Genomic DNA, 25,552 nt, shown 5'->3' with positions numbered 1-25,552 from the left:
TGGTGGTGGGGGTTGTCAGCGAAGGTCTGAGGAGCCTTCGCCCTTCTCACCGGCGCCCCCTCCCGGAAGCCCAGGGATAGGCGCTCGCCAGCGCCTAGAGAGAAGCGCAGAGTCGTCGCAGAGAACGCACTACACCGATCCCGCGCGATCGCGTTAGCGAAGGCTCAGGCGCGCTTGCTTTTGTTTTTCTTTATTTCTTTATTTCACATACACATTAGCCATTCAATGGAGAAGCCGGAGAGAGTCAGGCAAAGATGGTATAACAGAAGCGCAGTGACGGGGGCGGGGCGGGGAGGGGCGGGGCGGAGAGGGAACAGACGGGCTGGCTGCCTACTTGCATTCCGCTAGGACACTGAAAACCCAGAAAACAAAACAGACAGTAAACTACCCTTGTTTCTTATGTATCTCAGTGCAGAGACGGGGGTGGAGGGCAGAGAGGGGAGACCAGGCTGAAGGAGGAGGAGCAGAGGGAGGGGGACGCTAAGGGGGAAGCACACCAAATCCATTAGTACTATATATAGAGATACTCGTATATACTGCGTTTCTTAGCCTAAGAAGAAACTTGTTTGACGGGACGGGCGGCCTTTGCGGTCCGCGATGCTGGTGCTGGTCGGGCGCACGGATCTCCCGGGAGGGGCCGAAGCGGGGCTGGCCCAGGCTGGCTTGCGGGGGGAGGGGGGCGCCCCGAGGGTGGGTGGGGTGGGGGAGCAGAGGTGGGGCTGGGGTGCCCCTTGGGCTCTCGATTGGGGGACGAAAGTTCTCGTGACTTTATTGCTCCTTTATTTTCTCTCGTGTGTGGGGGGGGTCTGTTCAGCACGGTCGGGTTGGGGAAGTGGTGGGTCGTCTGAGCCACCCGGCCCCTCTGGGACCCAGAGCGCGGCGTCCGCTCCGCCAGCACGGGGGTGAGAACAAGGCACTAGGTCGGCCGGCCAGCGCGGGGGCGGGTGTGTAAGGCAGTCGACAGGGCTGGTTGCGGGGAGGGGCGGGGCTGTGTGCGGGGCCGTGTGAGTGCGTGCGTGCGGGCGCGGGCCTGGGCAAATCGACCTGTCAGCGTGGCTGGTCCAGTCCTGGAGCGTCAAGCCTTCCCGGTGTTCCCCGGAGGGGGCCGGGGATGGGAGGAGAGATGTTGACTGGGGGGGGCGCCGGGAAAGGGGGTGGGAGAGGAAACTACCAACTTGCTGAGCGCGCTCCTGATAATGCTGGTGAGGGTCAAGTTGGTGTCTGGCTCAAAGAAGGGCGCTCGGGGCGGAGAGGGAGGGAGGGAGGGGACGTTTGTTCGTTGGCATTGACCTCTGCGGGGGAAGGGCCAGGGACCCCCGCCGCGCCCCCGTGCCCGGACGGGGATGGGGCGAGGAGGGGGCGCTGGGCCCCAGGGAGGGGGCGCCCGGGGAGACCCGCGGCCGGAGCAGCCCAGCCGCCGGGCGCACGCCGCTGTCCCGTTCCGTTAAACTCAACAAAGGGATATGCGTGTTCCTAACAAGTGCAGGATATTTAATTGATTCATAAACTTATGTATAATAGTTTGTGGGTTCTTTAAAACGTACTTTATAATGTAAGAAGCACCAGGGTTTTTATGTTTAATTATCTTAAAAATAATTTTCTCTCGTCCTTTTCCTTTTTGATCTTGTGTTGGTTGAATTTTTAAATGTCGAGGTGTTTTTTTTTAAACTCTAAAATGTGAACGTTTCCTTCAGCCCTCCCACCGAAACCGAGAACGAACGACGAAACAAATAAAAACCCCAGATCATCCTCGTCAACGCAGGAAAACGACTTAAAAAAAAAACTGAAAACGAACAAAAAAAAAAAAAGGAAAAAACACTCAGCTTTCGTTATCCCCGCGCAGGGCGGGGCAGGCCCGGTTCTTTTAGCGTCCCCAGAGCCGCGAGGACATTACAACAAAAATAGAATTTTTTTTCTTAACAATCTCTTAACATACAAAGATAGGAAAACTCTCTGATGCATTGCACTTGGTTCAATGAAAAAAAAAAGTTCATTTCCCCCATATATATTTTTGTGGGTTTTTTTTTCTCTCCTAACACGTCCCCACATCTCCTGTCGCCCTCATTGCCCCTCACAACACCACTTGGGAAAGGAGCAGCCCCACCCCCCCTGCCCGCCCGGGCAACCCCGCCGGGCGCGCTCCGGCCCGGGCCCAGCTGGCCTGCAGCTTCCGACTTCGCCCGGGCGGGCGGCCCGCAGACTCCGCTCCCGCAGGCCCACAGCGCCCGAGGCCCTGACTGTCTTCGAGGGAAGGGGCGCGTGCGGCCGGGCAGGGAGCCCTTTCCGCTTCGCTCTCAGCTCTGACCCTGTTTAGCCAACCGAACTGAAAAATCATTGCACTTTGACCGCGCGTCACGCCCGGCCCACCCGGCCCCCCAACCCCCGGGACCTTGCCCCCCACGCCCCGGGAGGCCCCCGCGGGATCCCCTGCCCCTCAGCCCTAGGATCCTCCCACGGCTGCAGCTGAGGAGGGGGGAGGGCTTCGCTCCACTTCCAACAAAAGTCGCCGCCCCTGGGACAAGCCACCTCATGGCTTCCAGCCGTGCAGGAGGCACCACCCGCCAGCCCCTGCTACACCAGGTCGTGGCCCCTCTCCCCTCCCCGGACGGGCCCCCTCCCCTCCTCGCCTCCCTCCGCTTGCTCAGGGCCACAGCCTCACAAACTAGATTCACAATAAATAAAGCCCATAACCCACCCCTACGTGGTGCAATGTCGGATTGATTGACTTTCTGAGGATCCTGACCTGTGCTTTGTGTTTTCATACAGTTAAGAAAGAGAGAGAAAGAGAGAGGCACAAGGACTCGAGAAGGGGGCTGGGGGAGACGCAGGGGGGAGGGAGTAAGGCACAGAAAGACAAGCCAGAGGGGCCAAGTCACACCCTGGAGGGGGCTGGGCGTGCTCATGCTCCCCTCCCTCCCAGGGGGGCTTCTGAAGACCCTCTGGACAGGCCCCCCAACCATCCCTTTGGGGAGGAGGGGGTTGGGGGGGAGAGCTACTTCCTGTGGTGTGTTACCAAATTGTTCCCAAGTTGCTCAAATGGAGGAGGAGTTCCCAATTCCAACAGCAAAAGACCCAAACAATGAATGCCCCACCCCTAAATAAAGAGTAAAGACATTACAGCTAAAACCCAGAGAGAAGTGGCCGTGAGGGTAGGGAGAAGGTGGGGGGGGACAGAAAGCTCCAAAACACTTTTGAAAAGGACGACACCCAACACCCTCCAAAGGAACTGAAAGTCGGCAAGCAGGACGCCTACCTAGGCGCAGGTGGTGGCTTAGCGACGGCAGTGGCGGCTGCCTGGTCCTCCTCGCTCGGCTCCGGGGTCCCCTTTCTGCTCCACTCTCCGGCCCGGCCCCAGCAGGGCTGTCTGCGTGAGGGGCAGGGCAGGGGCCGATGGGGCGGAGCGAGGACACCTGCATGCAGGGCTGGGGGCAGGGGCGACCTGGGGCCCAACTCCCCTCCCCTGTGGCGTGGCAGGAGGGCAGCCCTTCCGGCCTGCAGAGAGAGGGAAGAGGGGGCCTGTCTCAGGCTGGGACAAGGCCGTCGAGAGCATTCCGACCGTTTCTGTGGACTATACAGAGGGGTCCGTCGGGGCCGGGGAACTGCTGCTGCGGCTCAGGGTGGGTGGCAGAACACCCCCCCATTCCAGGCTCCCGCAACTAGCTCCGGAGGTCGCCCCCTGCCCGCCTGGGGGCTTTTAGCTGGAGGGTGGGGCAGGGAAAGTGGAGGCCGCCCCTCCCTGGCCTGGTCCGGCGCAGCTGGGGGAAGAAACCCGAGCAGCGGTAGTGAGGGAGGGAGGGGCGGAGTCTGGGGGGAAGAACCCGCGGGACCTGCACCCCAACATCTTTACAAGCTGGTCCTCCGAGCTCCCTAGGGCAGCTCCGGCCCGAGGGGAGGGTGGGATTCCCCTAGGAAGGGTGAGGGTGGGGGCCAGGTCCCTTCAGAACTGTGCTGGTTGCTTTGTTTGGGGACTTTGTTCCTTCCCCAGAAGGCTAGGACCGGGTGGGCAGGGGAGGAAGACAGTTCTGCTGCATCCTTTCTTTCTTTCTGTCCTCTACTTGATAGAGTCCGTGTCGCATGTTTCTTTCTGCTTGGCTGCTGGTGCACAGCTCCACCGAGACCCGTTCCGAGGGCTCTCCAAGAACTGGGCTGCTTCTGGGGCCCGCGGGGGTGCCCGGGCTGGAGGAGAGAAGGGCTGAGTGGCTGACGACGTCTAATTTTTGCTTTTCGGTGGGGCTGGGCTGGGCTGGGGGATTTTTCCATGTCTCAAAATTTCTTCTCCCCCCTTTCGAGGAACCTCTTTTCATTTTGTTCTTTAGTCGATCTTATCAGAGGAACCAGGACTGAAACAGGACAAAAAAGAGGCAATGTGAGAACAGCTGGGGCAGGTCTCATCTCATCCCCACCTGGCCCTCTGACCAGCAGCCCTTCAAGAGTCCAGCGCCCAACCCTGGTGCTGGGCAGCTGACCCTCATGGAGGAGGAAGGGCATCCCCATTCTCTCCCTCCCTCCTACGGGAACCCCACCCCTGCAGAGTCCCTGCCCCCCAGTGCTAGAGTCCAGCTGGCCTTCTTGTGGGCACCGTGCCCAGCGGGTGGGACCCCCATGGCTGGCGCTGGCACAGACCTGGGAGCTGGCCATGTTTCCAATTGTTTAGGTTTTTGTATGGGTCCTGGAGGGTGGGGAGGATGCCAGGCTGGGGCTTTTGTACCCAAAAGGGTTTGGGGAGTGGGGTGGGGGTGGCCCAGCTTCTTGCTGAGTTTTCTTTCTGTCTCTTTGGATTAAAAGCAGAAATTCTCATCTATACACCCCAGCCAAGGTCCCACAGGCTGAAAGGCTGGGGGCGGGGAGTCACATGGCTTCAGTCCCTAGCAGTGCCAGGCCTGGGGGAAGGGCCACGTAGCCCACCGTGTGCGATCCTCTACCCTAAGGGCACCAGACACTGGGGAAGGACCTGAGGCTTCTTGGGGTGGGCGTCACTTCCCTCAGGATGCCAGCAGGGGGCACCACCTTCCCACAGACAGGGCCATGTCTGGCATCTGGCAGCTCAGTACAGAGTACACCCAGGGTGGATGGGGCTGGGCTGCTTGGCAAGGCCCTCCATCAAAGGCTCCGGCCCCATCTCCTGGCCAAGGGGTGGGTCAGGGGGTCCTCCTCCATGATCTACTGTGCCTGGGTGCACCTGGGGGTAAAATGGGAGGGGGTCCCCGAAAATGCATCTCAGGGCCTCTCCCAGGCTGAGTCACAGACTCTGGTGTGCAGGGGGCAGGCACAGCCAAAGACAGAGCACACACCAGGCACTGACTCATTCCATCTTTGCCCTGACCCCACACAGAAGCCAGGCACAGAGAGGGTGAGTGACCTGCTCAAGGCCACACAGCCCTTAGGTGACAGAGCCAGGACTCAAATGCAGGGGGCAGCACAGAGTCATTGCTCGTAATTGTTACAGGGTCTGTGGTGACCAGAATGCATGTCATGTGCCACATCAGGGTGAGGGCCCAGGACAGCTAGATCTTCCAACTTTTCAAAGGAAGCCAGAAGTCCAGACAGAATCTCGTGAAAATTTCCAATATTTGAAACACTGCTTTAGTCAAACAGATTAGGCCGGCAGGCTAGACCGCCCCTCAGGCTCTGGTTTGGGACTGTTGGGTGTCATCCACTGTGAGATGGGATGCTGAGTTTTAGAATTATAAAGAGCCTCAGAGATCATCTAGAACTTTCTGCAACAATGAAAATGTTCTGTCTGTGCTGTCCAATGCGGTAGCCACTAGCCGCAAGTGGTTTCTGAACACTTGAAATGTGGCTACTATGACCGAGGAACTAATTTTTCTTTAGTTAGTTAATTTAAATGTAAACAGCCACACGTGACCAGTGGCTACCACGCTCGATGGCATCGATCTCGGGCATCTGGAAAGGTGGGGGTTGGGAGTGCCACAGTGACCAGGCACTGCTGGGAGCAGAGATGCTAAACATCCTGCCATGCGCCGGACAACACACACAACAGAGACCTGCCCTCCCTCGTCAGGGCTCCTCGAGCACCTGCCCAAAGTCCAACCCAGCAGTTGACTAAAGGCCAAACAGAGGCTTGCTGGGGCCTGCGGAGGCTGAAGCGGAAACCCAGGCCGAGGCCTCCCCAGAGTGGGTGGGGAAGAGCCTGGTCGGCAGCCAGCTTCTGGGCTTCTGGCCCAGGCCTGGGGCAGGGAACTGCCTGGGTGAGATCCCCCTTCCCGCAGGCTCATCCCTTGGTGCTCTCTGGGATCCCCTTCCCAAGACGACACTACACGGGAACCCTCGCACCACCCTCCTGAGGCTTGGGGGTGGGGGGCTGGCTCTGGCCGTGAGCCCACCTCTCCTCCCCACCAGGGAAAGGAGACACGCAGGACAGGGGGAGCGCCACCTGTCCTATCTGCCCTTGGCAGACCATGCCAAGGCCCCGCACTGGCCCCTTTGGGGTCTCCCGAGCTGCACGGCGGGGCAACCACTGCCAGTGCTCAGACAGTGGGACCCTCACCAGAGGAAGCAGACTCCAGTTCCAGGCCTGGAGTTAGGGACAAAGGCAGCTCCCTGGCACCTGCCCGCACGTCCCAGGAATGGGGGATCCGCTGCCAAGCACAGCGGCCTTTTCTGCTCATCCCTCCCTGCTGCCTGAGCCAGGTCCAAAATTGATTAAAACTAAGTAAAAAGCGCTGCCCAGGGAATGACAAAATTGCTAAAATTCTCTTTTCTTCCCTCATTCTATTGTTCTCTCTCCATCTGGTGCTCCAGAGATCAGCTAAAGTCACTGGTTACTGTGGAAACCACCCCTGACTGTACCCCCTGCGCCCGCACAGCCCGCCCGCCTGCCCCCAGGCTTGAGGGCTCCAGCGTGGCTTGTCCAGCTCCTGCTACCCCCGACTCTCAGACACACCTGCCTGCTCAGGGGCCCTGGACCCCTTTCTGCACTGCCGGGGCCTAAGAGGGGGAGCAGGCACAGGAGGGAGACAAACTTTCCTAAACTTGCCTCAAACTCCGACTTGGCCCCAAAACATCCAAGCAAAGTGAGCCGAGAAAGTAAAGGAGGAGGCGGAAACCGGGTGAGCGGGGTGAGCGGGGAGGGCTCGTGGCAGCGGTCCCCAGAGCGAAGCAAGAGCACTGCAGAGCTGCAGGCAGCCAGGGCAGGCGGTGGGAGGGAAGGAGTAATCGAGCCCTGCCCCCTGGTGCCCGCCCAGAGCTGGGAGGGGAGGCCCGCCTGCTGTCCCTTCCTCTGGCACCCCCTCCCGCCCTCTGCCAGCAGGGCTCTCTCGGCCTCCCTGGCACAGAGCGGAGGGGGCTGGCTCCAGCCCCTGCTCGGAGCCATTGTTTTTCTTCTCAACACCCCCAAGTTCAAGTTCATCTGGGTGTTACATCATGTCTGGTTGCTCCTGGAAACCAGACGGGTCAGACGTGACTCTGGGGAAAGGGGGTGGGAAGCTGGAGGGGGTTGAAGTTCTCTTCCCCTCCCCTCCTTGCCACTAGGGAGCTCTGAAGTTTGAAGTTTGACAAAGTTTTTTGGCCTTTTTTTTCTTTTTTTGAGGAAAGGAAAGGGAAAAAAAATCTCAAACCACACGCGAAACTTCCATCCACCAACTTTCTCTGGACTCCGGCCTCAGAGCAGAGGCAGAGCAGATGAGAGGTGGCCCTGGGCGCTCTGGACAGAGGCAGATATCCCAGGGCCCAGGAAGCCTCCAAGGAGGTGTTTTTGTAAAGTGTGCAAAAGAAAGACATTTGTTCTTTTCCAAAACGTCATGCTGTGCAAGCTGCAGGCCCTCTGAAGCTGCCTCTGCCCCGGTCCTCAGGTGGGTCCTCCCTGGGCCCCTGTGGGCTATTCCCAACCTCGTGGGGACACCCACCCACATGTGCCACGCAAGGCCAAGTTCAGAGGCCTCCAGCTGGAGGGCTGAGGGTTGGTTTATCTCCTGCTTGTGACAGGACCTGTCTCCTTGTGAGAACTGGGGGTGGTGTCAGCAGGGGATGGGAGCAGGGACAGAGGGCTCTGGCATGCTGGTCTTCCCCCTAACACGTAGGGACTTGGGGGAGGGGCCTCCAGGGCAGCAGCCAGCCCTGCCCTGCCAGAGTCTCTGGGCACGCAGCCCACCAGGCCTGCTCTGTCCCTCTTCCACTCCTTGCCCAGCCCACCCAAAGCCAGGGAAGAGGGGAGGGCTGGGGGCCAGGGCAGTGAGGCAGATGCTGTCCTCCTCCTGACAGGCCTCGGGCTTCCATCTTTGCTTCCACCAGACCTGGCCCAGAGCGCCTCTAGCCTTGGGTCCTTGGCCGCCTTCCCCAGGGCCTGGGCTGTCAGAGCTAATTATCCAATTAGCTGATTAGCCAGGGAGCCTGGGGGCTGCCTGGGGAGGCAGGCTCAGCTGGGCGTGCAGAAGCCTGGGCCCTCCAGCACTGCCCCACCCTCTCTCCCTGATTAGCCCTGGGGACCCCAGCCTCTTCCCTAACACCAAGATGCCCCAACCCTGCCTGCTCTCCCTGTCCCCGCATCCAGACGGTGACCAAGGTCTCCTACCTGAGACTGCTGTGGGATGTTCAGAAAGTTGCCGTCCCGGGGTCCGATGCTGACAAACCGGTTGGCAGAGGCGGTGCCTGTCGTTGCGAATGCTGTGGGGAGCAGGGGAGAGAGGGAGAGACCCCGTCAGGTCACGGGGCCCACCTGGGCACTGCCCCTCAGGGCTGCTGAGAGAGGGAGAGACCGGGTTAGACCACGCTGCCAGGGTTCAGGCTGGCAGTGGGAAGGACGGGCCAGAGGGACAGTTGTGCTGGAGGCCGGGCTCTGAGCCTGCCTCCCCTACACGGGGGGCCCCTCATCCTCTCACTGAGCAGGAGCACACACTGCACCGCTGGCAGCCACAGCCTCAGCCAGGCATCCTCTTTCATGGCCTGGCTGAGGGAGGGGCCCTGGAGGCTGAAAATGACGTCCCTTGGACCTAGTTCTGTCCCCTAGTGAGGTGCTGGGCAGGGCTGGGGATAGCCCTGGTCCCCAAGCACCCTCAGAGGGTATCCCTGCTTTCCCCTGGCCCCTCTCAGGTATTAAAGAGAGGGGGCTGGGAGGGAGTGGGGAAGGCCTTCTCAGCCAGGCCACCTCTCCTGCCGGGCAGCCCAGCTAGATGCTACACCACTTACCAACCTGGGCAGGCCCAAGGACTGGGCAGGTGGATTAGGGAACTCAAAGGAGGCCCAACAGAGGGCTGAGGCACATAGGGCAGGGTCAGAGAGGGGCCTCGAAGCTGGCTGCTCGGCTTGGGCCCAGGCGTGGCAAGGCTCAGGCCCATGGCATCCTCCTTCTCTGACTAATGCACCAGGTCCAACAGGCCTGTGGTCCTAGGGCCTGAAATGGGCCAAGGCGACAGAGGGAGAGGAGGCTGAGGGCTGGCGGAGCCCCAGGTTTCAGGCACTTGGGGGCAGCTGTCCTGGGGCCCAAGGGGACAAATGAACCAAACACCCCTGAGCTCTACTTGGGCTGTGCCCTGGAGCCCTACAGGAGGGCAAAGGCCCTGTACCCCGAGGAGGGAAGATGTCCCCAGAGGGGACAAGGAGTGTCACAGGTTGCCTGGGATGCCCACACCCTGCCCTGTACCAGACGCACCCAGGGACCATGTGCTCACCAGATTCTGTCCACCTCTCCCCAGAAGTGCCCCCCACCCTGCAGCCTGCCTCCCCTCCCCCACCCTGCCCACCTCCAATGACCATGACCATGTGTCCTATGGCGGATGCAGATGGGAGGATGGCATGAAGAGGATGGAGAGGGGAAAAGAACTCAAACCACGAGAAAGCAGGAAAGACAGAGCGCGAACTGGAGAGCAGTGTGAGATGGGCCACCCCTCCCACCGCAGCACCGCCCCGGCCTGTGGCCTGCCAGCCCCCAGAGCGCTGCCCGTCCCTGCCCCAGACAGCACCCCGCCCAGCCTCCTGTCCACGTCGGGTCTACCTGGGGCCTCTCGACTCAGAGTTTTCTTCTCTTCCCTTTGACAAAATTTGTCATTGGTTTAAAAGAAAAAAAGAAAAGAAAAGAAAAGAAAGACAGATAGAGATGAAGTAAGTGAGGCCCGGAGCCCCCCCTTGTCCTTGACACATCCAACCTGGGAAAGGAGTTGAGGAGAGGGAGGGGAGAGGGATGGGAGGGGGTAAAAAAAAAGAGGAACAACGAGAAACCAAATGTGAGACTGGGGGGAAGGGTCATGGGCTGGCCTGCTGCATCTTTCAGGTGAGGCCTGGGGCCTGGGATGGAGGTGAGGGGGGCAAGGCAAAAAAGGGATGGTGGTGGCGTCGCCTTGTGGTTACAATTGATTTTCTTGGTGTGGGGAGGGGGACAACGAAACAACAAAAAATTAAAAAACAAAAACAAAAAACAAAAAAAACAGCAATCAGGCATGAAGATGGCATGGCTGTGCCTCCCCGCCCCCTCCCACCCCCGCCAGCACCCCTGGCCTTCGCGCCCCGCTGCTCTCTCCCTCCCGCCCCCCAGAGGGGCCTGGGCCAGGGGCCCCGGCTGGGAGCAGCAGGCAGGGGCTCGTGGGGTGCTGGCTGGTGCGACTGAAGCCCGGGAGGGAGGCTGTGGTTGGGGGGCTCGGCTCTGCTCTTGTCCGGGTGGGAGGTTCCATGGAGCTCTGGGTTGGGGGCTTTGGCAGTGGGGAAGGGGGAAGGCTTTTCTTTTTGCAGTGGAGACTGTTTGGATGGGCTGGGGATGCTGGGCGTTGTGGTTTCGGTTTCATCGTCCACTTACAAGGTGATGGAGGAGTCAAGGCGGCGCCGTCTGGGGCAGTGCTGGTGGATTTGGAATCAGGCATAGGAAGGGGCACAGGTCTGGCCACTGGAGGCGGCGGCGGTAGCAAAAATGACCCCGGGACTTTGCCCTGGCCGCTACCGTTGGGCTGCGAACAACATAAATAGAGTGACGCATGAAGGCACATCACACACAGACACACGCTCCCCTGCGCGGCCGCGCCAGCTCGCTCCTGAGGGCGGGCGCTCCCGGTGGAAGATGCAGGATGGGGTTCTCTCATCCGGGCACGGGGTGGGTGAGGGTGTAAGGCCTCTATTTGGTCTCTCAGGTGTTTCTCTTTTTTTTTTAAGTCCTCTTTGAAGTTGTGGGAGGGAGGAAGAGGGGGTGTCCGACGGGTGGTTTGTTCTTTTTTAGGGAAAATGTTTTAGGTACAAAAATGTGCCACCTGGCATATACATGCAGCTGCACCTAGAACTGTCACGCTCCTGAAGACCTTGTCCTGCAGCAGGAAAGATGAGCCAGCTCGCCCCCGCCCTCCCATCCCCCAAAGTACATGCCTGCCTCCTTTTGAGGGCCCCTGGGTTGGGGCTGGGTGACCCAACCGAGGACTGCAGACCTGCCAGCATCCACCCTACAGCACGGCCTCAGGAGGCCACCAGAAGTTGGGGACTCGCCCTGGGCTGCCAGTGAACAGTGGAGTGCTGGCCTGTTCCTAAAGAGCAGCCGCAGAGGGAAATCCATCGCTGCCAGCGCCAGTTCCCGTGAGGTTCTTCCAGAGGACTTCCCTGTGTGACGCCCTCAGAAGCCAGGGATGCCTGGGCCACAGGATCCAGTCCTTGTCCTTCACGCCCTCATTTGCTTCGAACTCAAGTTTCCTCCTCCAGGGCCCGTGGGTGGCCTTGTGTGGCTCAGCCTTCTGGCTCCGGGGAACGTAAGCGCCAAAGGAAGAGGCACGGGCTCCCCTGACTCTTGCGGGCACAGTCTCCCCGGACAACGCTCCCTGGAGGTCTGGGCACGTCCCTCCTGCTGCTCTGGACGGTGCTCTGGATGACCACCTGCAACCTGGGTGCAGGGAGGCCTGGCCTGAGCCCTTTATCCTAAACTGGCTCCTCTCCTGGCGGGCGAAGCTCTGCTCTCCCAGTCCCAGTCCCACGGGTTCGAGACCTGGGAGATTCCCGTGTGCTGCTCCTCCTACCAGTGGGCAAACCCCTCGGAGCCCATCTGCTAGATGCCTCCAGCCAGCCCCTGGTTCTCTCCTCAAGGGTTTCATCTGGACCGTGACAGTGAGATTGCAGGGGTCTGCCATGTGCTGACGGTGTGTCCACCAGCTCAGACCCTCAGTGCCTGGCCCTGCACCAGGCGCTTTCTTGCGTTGTGTCTAACCCTCCAACCACCCCATAAGGCAGTGGTTCTCACTCAGGGGTGATTCTGTCCCCCAAGGAGAAACTGGCAATGTCTGGAGACATTTTTGGCTGTCACAACTAAGGGCTGGGGGATGCTGCTGGTGTGGAGTGGGCGAAGGCCGGGGATGCTACTCAGCACCCTGCAGCTCACAGGACGGGCCCCCGGGACGAAGGATCACCAGTCCAAACGCTAGCACTGCCATGGCTGGGAAACCCTGCTGTGAGAGCAGCTCTATTCTACCCATTTCACAACTGAGGAAACTGAGGCTCTGCACAATTAAGTGGTGTGTCCGAAATCACCCAGCTACAACTGGCCAGGCCTGGAATTTGCAGCCACATCCGTCTGACTCCAGGAATCCTTCTAGCAGGCTCGTCAACCCTCTTCCCCAAATCCAGTTCAGCTCAGGTTTCTCTCATCCTCCGAAGCCTTCCACAGCTCCAACTGCATCCGACATAGAGCAGAATCTCCCCGCTTGGGCACTGAAGGCCCCGACTGGGGAGCCTAGTGGGTTCTCCTACCACCCATGCCTCTGTCCCCCTTGCCCCAGGCACTTCCCATTCCAAACTGACTGAGGTTTCCAGAACACAGGCTGAGCAGCCAGGACTGCACACCCGCCCACTGCAGAGCCCTCTGTCTGGGAGACCATTTCCCACACCCTTCAAGCCCTGCTCAGAAAATACCATCCCCTCTGTGGGGATCAGCCAGATTTCCTGAATCACAATCTACCCCTCTGCCTTGTTCTTCCAGGACACTCTTGGCCACCGCTGGACCCTGTGAAGCGGGCTGGCTCCCCACAGGCTCCCCAGCGAGCTGGCAGAAGCGTGCAGCACCCATAGGAGCGACTCATCCCTCCTGCCGCACTTTAAAATCATGGAAGCCCAGGCTGACCGGTGCGGGCCACACCCTTCTGTACTCTGGCCCTTCCTCCCACCGCGCTTTACCCCCAATGACCCGCACCCAGTCTGACACGCTGGCCCTCTAAATGGTCCCTTCGACTTGATTGCTCCTGCCCACTCCAAGGGTACCAACTCTCAGGGGCCCCTGACAAAGGCCAGCAGTGGTTGTGCTGGTCCCCATCTGTGTCCTGGGCTGGAGACCTTTTGTACTGGGTGTCATTTTGGAAAGGGATCCTTCAGTTCCAGGTGCTAGCACGGGCCAGAGTGCAGAGATTTCCAACTGGGCGGGGGTGACATGGAGATCCAAACAGCAACATTTCCCCTCATTTCCGCGGCCTGTCTGGTTCCTATCTCACTCTTCCATCAGGGCAGGAAATGGAATAGTCCCCATAGGTCACAGCCTCACTCCTCCTCTCGGGATGTCCTCAGCTCAATCTCCCATGGGGCTGGGACACAAAGGGCAGCCTCTGCCTCACTCTGGTCTTCAGAGCCTGTGTCCCCCAGGGGTATCTGAATCACTAATCCCACCTGATAAGGCTAATCCCAGCCTGATATGGCTGGACACTGAAACCTGCTGATTTACAACATTCAGTTTCTAGAAGTAACTTCCAACCAGACTGGGACGTCTCAGCTCTGACTGGGGTACAAGTCAAGGTTTTAAAAATCTCAAGGTCTTGGCTGGGTGTGGTGGCTCACGCCTGTAATCCTAGCACTCTGGGAGGCTGAGGCAGGAGGATCGTTTGAGCTAAGGAGTTCAAGACCAGCCTGAGCAAGAGTGAGACCCCATCTCTACTAAAAGTAGAAAGAAATGAGCTGGACAACTAAAAACATATAGAAAAAATTAGCTGGGCATGCTGGTGCATGCCTGTAGTCCCAGCTACTTGGGTGGCTGAGGTAGGAGGATCGCTCGAGCCCAGGAGTTTGACGTTGCTGTGAGCAAGGCTGATGCCACAGCGCTCTAGCCCAGGCAACAGAATGACACTCTGTGTCAAAAAAAAAAAAAAAAAACCTCAACATCTTGTGGCTTCACAGGTTGTTAAAACTTCATGAGTTAGGAACTAGAAGGAACCTAGAAGCTGGTATAGACCCTCACCTGCATCCTACAAATGACAAGGGCCTGGCCGTTCCAGCATCGGTGGTCCCGGTTGAGCCACAGTCACACTCTCCCATTGGGCCCTGTGGCTTCTTCATCGTGTTTTCTGGGCTCTTTTCTCTCCCTGAAACACAGCTAACCAGGCATCCTCTTTCTGCCCTTGCATCTCCTCTCGGCCTTGGCATTACCCTGGGGTCCAAGGATTGGCTATAGGGGTGCCTGGGAACCCTTCCGCAAACGTCTGTAAAATTTTTCTTTTTCTTTTTTTTTTTTTTTGAGACAGAGTCTGCTTTTGTTGCCCGGGCTAGAGTGAGTGCCATGGCGTCAGCCTGGCTCACAGCAACCTCAAACTCCTGGGCTCAAGCAATCCTTCTGCCTCAGCCTCCCGAGTAGCTGGGACTACAGGCATGCGCCACCATGCCCGGCTAATTTTTTCTATGTATTTTTAGTTGTCCGATTAATTTCTTTCTATTTTTAGTAGAGACGGGGTCTCGCTCTTGCTCAGGCTGGTTTCGAACTCCTGAGCTCAAACAATCCGCCCGCCTCGGCCTCCCAGAGTGCTAGGATTACAGGTGTGAGCCACCGCGCCCGGCCTGTAAAATTTTTCTATGCAGATATTTTCCTGCCAAGCTGATATGTAACTTCAAGTTCTCAAGAAGGTTAGAAATTTCATCCTCTAGGCCTGCAGTCCCCAGTGCCCGGCCTCAGCCCCTACCAGTCTATGGCCTATTAGCAAACAGTCCACGCATCACTGCCTGAGCTCTGCATCACGGCCCCCACCACCCCCTCCCACCACCACGCACCCCCGTGGAAAAACTGTCTTCCGCGAAACCGGTCCCTGGTGCCAAAAAGGTTGGGGACAGCTGCTCTAGGCTCCAGATCAATGCTTCTCAAAGTGGAACTTGGGAGACATGCAGAGTCTCAGGCCCCACCCTGGACCTGCTGAACGAGCAGCTCTGGCTGAGGCCCAGCCACCTGTGTGTTAGTTAGCGCAGCCTCCAGGTGACTCCCATGCTCTCTCAGTCTAAGAAGCACTGCCCTAACGGTGGCTGCACAGGCTGGTGTTACCACTCCCTGCTGCCAGGTCAGCTGCAGAGCCCGGGCCGCTGGTTTTCTCTGCAGGTACACATCGGCCTCTTCCACAGCATGGTGCTGTCTCAAGCCTCCCCTCAGAGCTGGGGGCAAGACCCCTCCTCCTCTTTTCAGCATGACAGGCCACAAGAGGAAACCCAGAGAGGCTGCTCCTCAGCCAGGCCACACTCCCTGCTTAATCAGGTTCCTGTCTGCGTTCTTTTTTCTTTTCTAATTTATTTTTTTAGAGGTAGGGTTTCCTTGTGTTGCCTAGGCTGGAATGCAGTGGCGTGATCACAGCTCACTGCAGCCTGGCACTTCTGGGCTCAAGCCATCCTCCTGCCTCAGCCTCCTGACTAGCTGCGACTACAGGCTCGCACCACTGTGCTCTGTTTGTTTTCTTGTCTACAGTGTTTTGTCCGTGGTCTCCTGGGAGCAAGAGCTGCCTCAAGAAGGGAGCGTTCTAGGCTTCTCAATCTTGAACAGTCAAGTCAAGGGGAAGGCTCAGAACCCAGCCCTCCGGATGGCTGGGCAACTGACTGACCCACTTTCTCAAGGATTTTGTGGTTAGATTTGGCTCCTTGCCTAACCTGGTCCCTAGGCCAGCCGAATTTTGACTCCAAACCCCCTCTACTTCTGTGGATGAGAAGGCAGGCAAGGCAGTGCTCCCAGCTTTTCTGCCCCATATTCCAGACCCCAGGGCCGGGGCATAGAACAGCAGCTCCCCGTGGACACTGCCAGCATCTCTGAAGGAAGCGCGGTGGCTGTCAGGGGTCAGGTCTGCTCTTCCCTCCATGACCCTAAAAGTGGACAGAGCTTGTCCACAGAGGCGGGTGAAGCCGAGTGTGCTAAGAGCTGCAGAGTCAGCAAGAGAAGCCCTCGCAGGGCAAAGAGGTGGGGAAGGAGACACGGAGAGGAGTGGAAGGAGGGCGAGCAGGAGGGAAGGAAGAGGACTGGCTTCCGTTATGGACAGATCGAGGAGGCTGAACCACGGCCCCACCCAAATCAATATCCCAGCACTTAGCAGATGCCCACTCTGCGCAGAGCATGCCGAGGCAGCCTCTGGCGTGGGCTTCCGGAACGCCTTTCCCAGCCACGGCTCTCGCAGTGGGCTTCCAGACTGCAACAGCTGGCTGCAGAGGAGCTGAGGCTTCTCATAGCACAGTATGCTGCTGAGGCTCCAGAGCCTTCCCAGAGGTCTGGAGACCACCATGTCCCAACCCAGAGTGGTCCCCTAGGAACGGAGTGAGGACCACCACACCACTGAAGGGTCACCTCTGGCCCAGCACTTCCTGGGATAATTCCTTTGCTGAGCGGCCCTGAGTTTCTGCTCTCAGGTGATGGCGAAGGGCTCTGTGGGGAGCCAGTCTATTGCCCAGGGCTGAGGAGCAGAAGGCTTCGCTCTAGAACTGGAACTGCTCTGGGAACCCTTCGTCAAGACTCCTGCCAACAGGAGTCTCTGTGGCAGCTTTGTGGACTGGGGCCTTCCCTCTACACGGTGCCTCTCACCGGGGCGATCTTGCCCTCCTGTGCACAGCTGAGAAGGCCCCGGCACTTAGCAGATAGAGGCCAAGGATGCCGCTCAGCTCCCTGCAGTACACAGGATGGTCTCACATGACAGTGAATAAACAGCCCCAAATGTCAACAGTGCTGAGACTGAGAGACTATGGTCCAGAATCTACCAAATCCTTGTAGCCCTGAGCTTTCGGAGGGGTGCTGGGAAGTAGATAACCAGGCCTGGGCCAGATAGGTCACGGGGTCACTCCTGCTGGGGTAACAAGGACCACAGGAAAGGCAGGAGCCTATGCAACAGGGCCCAGTCGCTGCCTCCACTCTCCAGACCATGACGGACAGGTCCCAGCATAGTGCACAGACCCCCACCCCCAGACCCAGAAAATTGAGGCGCTCGGTGCTCCCAGCTCCCTGCTTCTCCAGCCCCAGGTGGGACCCTGGCTTTCAGGCCCTCTCCCTGTGAGCCCTGAGACAGACAGACGGACACTGAGATGAGGCTGCAGTGGGGCTCCTGGGGCCCTCTGGACTCACCTGTCCGGTGGCCTGGCCCGAGCCATCTGAGCACACAAACTGCACAAACTCCTTCAGCGAGTCCTGCCCGTGGTGGTGGTGGTAGCGGATGGTCGGGTGCGTGAAGTACGGGCTCGACTGCTGGATGATGGACGTGGAGGGGAAGTGCAGGGCTGACGCTGTGGCCCGGGGGCTCCCTGTGTGCGCGTGGGCAGGAGGAAAAGGCTGTCAGGGCCAAGAAGGCACCCGGCGGGGGTGGGGGGACAGGAGAGGAGGGGGGCTGCTGGCCACAGGGCTGAGGGTCCTGAGGAAGAGGGAGGAGGGTGCAGGAGCAGGTTGAGGCCGGTGAGGCACTTGTCACAGGCACAAAAGTTAAGGTGGCACAAAAAGAGCCAGTCATCGAGATTAATAATGTTTTCATGCCATGTAAAAAAAAAGTACAATCAAATTGGCAGACTGGGGTCTACAGGTCAGCTGCTTGTTTTTGTAAATAAAGTTTGATCAGAACCAGGGCTGGGATTAGGGGGAGACAGGTAGGGCAAGATCGGACCCTGCTTTTGTTTCAAATGTTGATATTTGCTCCTTATCCTTTTTTTTTTGCAATAGTTTGGATTTAAAAAAAATATTGCGTGAAAATATTATTTAGGCTGGGCACTGTGGCTCACACCTATAATTCTAACACTTTGGGAGGCTGAGGCAGGAGGATCACCCGAGCCCAGGATTTTGAGATCAACCTGAGCAATAGCAAGACCCTGTCTCTACAAAAAATTTTTTAAAAAATCAGCCAGTGGCCAGGCGCGGTGGCTCACGCCTGTAATCCTAGCACTCAGGGAGGCCAAGGCGGGCGGATTATTTGAGCTCAGGAGTTCAAGACCAGCCTGAGCAAGAGTGAGACCCCGTCTCTACTAAAAAAAATAGAAACAAATTAGCTGGACAACTAAAAATATATAGAAAAAATTAGCCGGGCATGGTGGCACATGCCTGTAGTCCCAGCTACTCGGGAGGCTGAGGCAGGAGGATCGCTTGAGCCCAGGAGTTTGAGGCTGCAGCGAGTTATGATGACATCACTGCACACTCTACCCAGGGCAACAGAGTGAGACCCTGTCTCCAAAAAAAGAAAAAAATCATTTATCTTGATGATTGAGTTTTAGGCACCCCTTGCCATTCTGCGCTCACAGCGCATGCCTCCCTTGCCCTGCCCTGACCCAGGCCCTGGTGAGAGCCTGGATGAGGGACCAGAGGAGGCAGATGGCTCTGTGGGGGTCTGGATGAAGGCACACACGCCTGACACATCTGAGCGTGAGCGTGTGTGCACCTAGCCACTGCCACCCAGGCTGTGTGCCAGTGTGCTCAGTCCCATCGCTCTTGCGCACCACGCGTCCTCACACATGCAATTCCCCGGCGCGGGCCCCAGCTCTTCCCCTCCCGTATGTTTCCAATCAGCTCACTCTTGCTCTCAGTTTCATTAGGGAGCTGAGGAAACTTGGCTTCTCTCTGGAGTTCATAAACGCTGAGCTGGAGCCGGAGGAGGTGGGCCTGCCGCCCTCCTGCTGCCTACGCAGAGGGCCCCGGCTCCCCACCCCCACCTTGCCGCCACCACACCCTGCCCCAGCACTGGCTGTCTCTGGGCTCCCAGCCAGGAGGCCCCGAGGAGGAAGCTGGGAGGTAAACCTCCCTGTTCTCCATGTCCGACAGAAGAGCCCAGGAGACCACGGGTGGACACGGGGCCGTGTCTGGAAAAGTCCAGGCCTCTTGCTGCCAGATGGGTGCCCAGTGAGGGAGTGACAGGGCTGAGGACTAGCCCCCACAGCTTCCTGCCTGACTCTGTCCCCTTAGGAAGACCTAGGTTTTCTCATTCCAAGCACCTTCTCTGCTAGAAACAATGAAGCCAGAGAGCAGCCTCCAAGGCCTCAGTGGCTCCTTTCTCTGCAGAGCAGCCCAGGCACCACCCGTCCCCTAGGCCTAGCCTTTCACTTCCAGAAAAGGCAGGGAGCCCAGAGAAGGGAGCCACTGGCCCCAGGACACAGAGCAGGAGCCTGGGCTCCTTAGGAGGGCTCTAGCTAATCCTTGCCCCACACCAACCCGGCCTCAGCCAGCCGCTGCTGGGCCAGAGAGCCGAGAGGAGAGGAGGGCAGGGGGAGAAGGCGGTGCCTTCCCGCCCACAGCTGGCGGGATGAAAGGAGAACGTGGCTGGCCTAGGGGAGGCCTCAGAACGGGCCTGTCCTCACCCAGCACCCATGCACGCACGCGGGGAGTGAGGAGCAAGGGGAGGATGCTCAGGAACCAAGTGAGGAGGCCCGAGCTGGGCTCAGTCCTCCAAGAGGTGCTGCCATGGAAAGGGCCCCACTTCCATGCCCACCCGTTGCCGCCCCATGCTCACTTGGAGAGCTCCGGGCTGTCACCTGGGGTCAGCCCTGGCCCCTTCACCTGGCCAGCTGCCCCTCAACGCTCAGCCGCCTCCCCAACTGCCCCCCGCTGGGCCCCCCATTTCTCACCTGGTCTGACTCCAGCAAGCACAGGCAGCGGGTGGTGGGTGAAAGCCATGCGCGGGGAGCTGCCCTGAGAGGAGAGGGCACTGCAGAAGTCCAGCTTTCCTGACTTCTTTAGAGAAGCCGGGCCTGGGGGGAGGAAGCAGCAACACAGAGCAGGTTTAGCCAGGCTGGGGCGGGAGCAGGGAAGGCGGGAAGCCAGCAGCTAGCTCCTTCTCTCCTCGGCACCCGCTACGGGCCACCCCTTCCTCCGCCAGGCTGCCCCTGCTTCCTTTGCCCAGTTTTGGGTCTCGGACCGAGGCCCTGCGTGTGGGCCAGACAGTGGGTACTTCTGATTAGAGAGTAAAATGAGGCCCCCAGGGAACGTGCAGCTGCGTGCACAGGATGGGGGTGAGCGTGGGGCCCAGCCTGCCCCTGACAAGCAGATAATGGAATGAAAGGGTGGGATGAAGGGCCATCATCAGGGAAGGGTGCAGGAAGAGCCCCAGGGTGCCAGCGTGACAGCCAGGGAGGGACAGTCTGGGGTCTGTGCCGTGGTGCCCTGGGCCGTGGGATGTTCTGGTGGGAAGAAGCCAGTTCTCCCTTCTGGGAAGGGAAAGCACAGCCACAGGTCCTCAGGAGGGATGCAGTGCCCAACAAGAGAGCAGAGACGGGGGCCAGAGGACCTGCAGAGTCCTCCGGCTGCTCAGGCCGAGGTGGGCCCTGGAGGCAGAGCCAGAGGGGAGAAGAAGCCTCCGGCCAGGGGACCCAGAGGCTGTGCTGCCAGAGGATAGGTCGTTTTAGGGCTCTGCCCTGCGCCTGGTGCCAGAGGTAAGGGTGGCATTAAGTAGGAAACAGGGGCGCAAAGAGTAGCCTGTTTGAGCTGTGCCTCTAGGAGCCTTGTGTGGCCAGCCAAAGTCATCTCTGCCCAGTGGGCACGGTGTCCAAATAACAGGACAAAGCAGGGCCCCTGGTGGGCCAGGTTCTCTTGGGGATCTCGTCTCCTGTCCTGGGCTGAGGGAGATAAGGTAGAGTTGGGGCAGATCTCTAAAGAGGCCATCTTTGAGGGACAAATTGAGTCAGTTTGGGTGGGGGGCATGGGGGCTGCAGAACAGAGAAATAAGAGCCATCTTAACTGCAGAGGGAAGAGGTGGGGGAAGGGCGAACTCCCAGCCGCCAGCAGAGGTGTTATCTGGCGGCAGCTGTGTGCCACCTGATAGCTGGCACGGTGGGGAGGGGGGGAGCGTCCCACCAGCTGTGCACAGCCGTCCCCAGCGCCTCCCCAGCTGTTCCCTGTCCTGCAGCTGGGCTGCTTAATTGGCGATTTGTTGCAGCCCAGGGAAACGACACATGGGTAGGGGGGCGGGGGGCGTAAGGGAGCTGGGGGTGCTGCAGGAGGATGGTGGGGGGGGGCCGTGCGTGGCAGGACTGCCTGCCGGAAGGAGCAGAAATGCAGAAATGGCAGGCGCAAAAGCAGACAGCCGAGAAAGAGAGTGGGAGCAAGGAAGAGGGGGGCTCCTCAGGAACTAGGTCTGGGCAGGGCGGTCCGGGAGCCCTCGCCCACCCCGAAGCCAGCAGACACAGCCCTCAAAGCACTCCAGTGGCAGTCCTTGCAGAAGGTGTCACCCGACTGAGGCCTGACTGGGGACCAGATATGTAGCTGAAGAGTCTCCTGGGCCTTCACCACTCCTCCCTTTGCCTCCCGAGGCTCCCCTAGAAGTGTGTGGGCTGTGCTAGCCCAGGTCCCTGCCTGCCAGGAGGAGACCCTGGGAGGGGCCCCAGAGTCACGCCAGGGTGCCATCCTGCAGAAGTGAGCCTCCACTGAGGGCCCATTCCCTCAGCCCAAGGCCCTCCTCTCCTCCTCCCAGGAGCTGAAAGCAGAGAAGCTGGAGTCTGCACTCACAGGACAGCAGAAAAGCAGGAGCGCCTCTCTGGCCCCGCCCTGGCCTCTGCCCGCCCACCTGGCCCTTCCCAGGAGGGGCACATCTGGCATACACCAGACAAAGCACCATCAGGCCAGACACTTGTCTTCCTGAGTCAGAGAATGAGGCCCCAGCCCCAGGCCTGGCCGGAGCGGATGTGACCTGCACGCCCCACATGCTCGGGTCTGCACTCCCCAGTCCCATGACGCCCGCGCAGTGAGGGCGCACACAGGCTGCGCCACTGGTGCCTCAGGAAGGGGTCTCCTGCAGCCAGCCTCCTCACACACGTGTGCATGTGCACACACACGCACACGCACGTGTGCGCACATACTTTCTTCCACCTGGGCTGTCCAGGTCTATCCACCAAGACTGAAGGTGAAGGTGGATGGGTGAGAAGGGAGGGGTGCCTAGAGGGGACTGGGAAGGACTGAGCTGGCTTCTACAGGCTCTTTGCCCTTGCCAGCTTCCATACCTGGCCGGAAAATGACTCTGCTCATTCTTCACCAGACTCTGAGCCTCTCTGTTAAAGCTGGGCCCTTGAGACTAGCAGTTGTCAGCCCGGGACAACTCTGTCCCCATGGGGGACATTCGTCAATGTCCGGAGACACTTTTGGTCAACAAAACTGAGGGTGAGGGGTTTGCTGCTGGAGGCCAGGGACGCTACTAAACATCCTGTGGTGCATAGGACGGCCCCCACCACAGAGAACGATGAAGCCCCAAATGTCATCAGTGCCCAGGTTAAGAAACTGCTTTAAACCACGAAGCCCACAGGGTGGGGCAACCTCTCTGGAAATTTGCCATAGGAAGGTGGCCCCGAGGAGGCCGCTGCAGGGCTCCAGAGGCTTGGAGGCCCCTCTGCTTCCCACTGCCATGCCCCTGGGCTCTGCTGCCCATCTCCTTTCCCCTCCTCCAGCCTGCTCTGCCCTCTTCCGGAAGATCAGGAGGTAGGAAGACAGACGGGTCATGCCGCCCAACGCCCAACGAGGGAAACCAGTGGGAGGCTGGCCAGGTAGACCAAGTGGAGGCGACAAGGCCCCAGGCTGCCCTCACTCTGGGTCAGGGCTCGCCGCACCCATACCTGCATCCACATCGTTGGGCCATCCACTGGACTGGCTGCTGCCAGCTGCTGGGGAACGGCCTGTCCCAGGGTAGAACACGTCGTCGACGGGGCTCTCCATCTCACTGTCATCGATGGATTTGGGGCGCTTGGTGGTGCTGGGGAAGGAGGAAAAGGTCAGATGGGCCAAGGGTGGGCCAAGACTCCAAGGAGTCCCCGAGCACCCAGGCAGAGGGCCCAGGCACTGATGGCCCTCCACACAGGGTGCAGCACTGCACCGGCGCACTTCCAGGCACTGACGGCATGCCCAACCTCAAAGCCAGCCCACCAGCTCCCTCCCCCAGCCCCTTCCCACATCACAGAAGTCGGCAAAACCCTCAGCTGCCTCCTCTGCCCCACTCATTATTCCCATCAGCCCCAGGGCCAGGTGTGGTACATGAGGTACTCGCAGGGACAAGAATGTCAGGGGGTGCCATAAAACTCAGTCATCAACATAAAGCATATTTTAATGCAGTATTTTTAAAAATCAAAATGAATGCCAAAAAGCTCACAATAAACACAAATGTTCATTTTTTAAAAAAATAGGATTAACCCTGCCCTGCAGGACTTGCCTGACCAGAGCTGACTGTCTCACCTCCCAAGCAGCCGTCCACTCTGTCCCTCCCTGTCTCGCCATCCCCACCAGGCAGGCCCACCTCCACCCCAGCCTGTCAGAGTAGCCTCCTAGCTGGCTGTCAGTCCTGCCCACACGCGCTACTGCTGGAGGGAGCTTTCTAGAACACACATCCCCAACATCCCCTGCTGAAAACCCCTCAGTGGTCCCCATGGCCCAAGGATGAAGCCTAAACGCCTTCTTCTGGTCTCCAAAGCCCTCTGTGGGGTGGTCCCACCAACCTGTCCAGCTTTGACTGGGATGGATGCTGCTTTTTCACTTGGGTAGCCCTGTACCAGCCCAGTGGGTGCGTGGGCCTAAGTGTCACCTCCCCAAGAGAGAGGCCTTCTGCGACCCCCACTTCCAGGCACAGCCATGCCTTGTGTGGGTTTGTGTCCCCAAGGCCAAGTGATGTATGACAGCAAGAGGCAGGAAGCTCAGTGGGTGACTGAGCACACTGGGCCCAGGCTGTTTTTGAGCCAGTGCCCTCAGCGAGAGGTGACATTCTGAAGCACCCAGGCCTGGGGGGCACAGCTGCCTGCAGCCACCTGGGGGATGGCCTGGAGGGCAGGGGAGGAGGGAAGGCTGAGGCGCTGGGCTCACCTGGTGGAAGGAGGGGAGGTGATGGACCGCCGCCCCAGGGTCACCTGGTTTATGTTGTAGTAGCTGGGACTCTCCAGGTCGGCCAGCGAGAAGTTGGGCCCTGATGCTGTTGCCACAGGAGCTGGGAAAAACAAGATGGTGATGAGGTTTAGAAGGTGAGGCAACCCAGTGGGGCCTGTTCATTGCTCCTCAGAGCCCAGGGCTAGTTCACTGTGGGGCCATGAGAAGGGGGAAGGTGGGCTGTCTGGGCTGCTGAGGAAACCTCCTCTTGGCTGGGGGTCAACGGGGAAGAGCCTTTGGTTGTGGCTTTTTTTCCCTCGAAGCAGTGGGGACCAGAGGTGGGGTTCTCTGGATGACCTGCTCCACCCAGCCCGGTGCCAACAGGGTAGAAAGTGCTCCGGGTGGCCCCGTCTGTCCCCATCCACCCACCTCGAGACCCCATCAGCAGTGGGCCCTGGGAGGTCCCACTTCCGCATCCCCAATCCCCGCCTCTGGCCCAACCTGGAAGGAAGGACTCACTTACTCTGTGATACTCTCACCAGCTCTGTCACATTCCAGACCCCGGAAGTCACAAAACAGTCTTGGAAACTTAAGTGCCCTGAAGAGGGAAAAGGGAGGGTGAGCGAAGGCAAGGCCAGTAGGGGGCTGCCTGCCTGTGTCTCCAAAGCTCTTCCCCGCCTTTCACTCCTCCCTCCCAAGCCCAGTTCTGCCCTCTCAGGTCTATGCTGAAGAGGGGCCTGTGCTTCAGGTGAGCCCCCTCCGCTGGGGACAGCAGTCCAAGTTTAGGCAAGGGACAGCCGAGTGAAGGGGAAGAAGCGAAGGCGGCCAGGCCGGCCGGGGTGGGCAAGCGCAGGCGGGGCACTGACCGTTGGGCAGTGGTTTGATGTCCGCATCTCCTTGCTGGTTTGAACTATCTGATTGTCCGGATTCTGAAGGAGACAAAGGGGAGGAAGAGGTCAGGAGCAAAGTTCCCCATAAGCACCCGACAAGCAGCTGCAGGAGAGTGACCCTCCGCCCCAGCCAGCCACACGACTGAGGAGACGGGAGAGGGGAAGAAACAATCACCTCATGCCCCAGAGCAGGTTTCTCAGCCTCAACGCTGTGGACATTTGGGCTGGACTGTTTTCTGCAGCGAGGCTGTCCTGTGCACTGTACGGTGTCTGGGCGGCATCCCTGGCCTCCACCCACTAGATGACAGCAGCACCCCAGTGGTGACAACCCAAACTAGCCCCAGATGCTGCCCGCTGTGCCTTAAAGGACAAAGTCACCCTCAGCTGAGCAGCACAGGCCAAGAGTCAGGAGCATGGAGGGGCCAGGGGAAAAGCCAGAGACCCTCTCTTCACAGCTGGGACGGACCCAAGGGTCCCCAGCCCCCACCGGCTTAGCTCCCAGAGGAGCACCCCTTCCCTTACTCGGTTAATTAAAGCCATCCCTGTCTGCTTGCGCCTCCCCCACCTCACCTTTATGCTCACAGGCAGTGCCTGGCAACCCAGAGGGGGGAGGTTTGCCCTGACGCCGTCGCCCGCTCTGTGCCAGCCTGTCTGGGCTGTCTCATGCCCCAGTGCCACAGCTGCTCAGAGGGAGCCCCAAGACAAGGGCCCATTGTGCGGTGGGAGCTCA

General features: G+C 59.3%; 1 protein-coding gene across 1 annotated transcript in view; it reads right to left on the bottom strand.

The window, feature by feature from the left end:
- Positions 1–176: 176 nt before the first annotated feature.
- The window catches only part of NFIX (nuclear factor I/X (CCAAT-binding transcription factor)), a 98,853-nt gene continuing 73,477 nt past the window's right edge, over positions 177–25,552 (bottom strand). The window contains exons 3-10 of the mRNA XM_012641492.1: positions 24,799–24,861; positions 24,456–24,530; positions 23,933–24,053; positions 22,699–22,835; positions 19,726–19,848; positions 17,252–17,427; positions 8,531–8,622; positions 177–4,340 (exon numbers count right to left, since the gene is read on the bottom strand). Of these exons, the coding sequence (XP_012496946.1) occupies positions 8,551–8,622; positions 17,252–17,427; positions 19,726–19,848; positions 22,699–22,835; positions 23,933–24,053; positions 24,456–24,530; positions 24,799–24,861 (767 nt within the window). The 3' untranslated portion in view covers positions 177–4,340; positions 8,531–8,550. The remainder of the gene's footprint in view (positions 4,341–8,530; positions 8,623–17,251; positions 17,428–19,725; positions 19,849–22,698; positions 22,836–23,932; positions 24,054–24,455; positions 24,531–24,798; positions 24,862–25,552) is intronic.

Source organism: Propithecus coquereli, unplaced genomic scaffold (genome assembly GCF_000956105.1).
Source record: "Propithecus coquereli isolate 6110/MARCELLA unplaced genomic scaffold, Pcoq_1.0 Scaffold164, whole genome shotgun sequence".
Lineage (NCBI taxonomy): Eukaryota > Metazoa > Chordata > Mammalia > Primates > Indriidae > Propithecus > Propithecus coquereli.
Note: the sequence above shows the minus strand (reverse complement) of the source record. Positions and strands in the feature narration are given on the sequence as shown.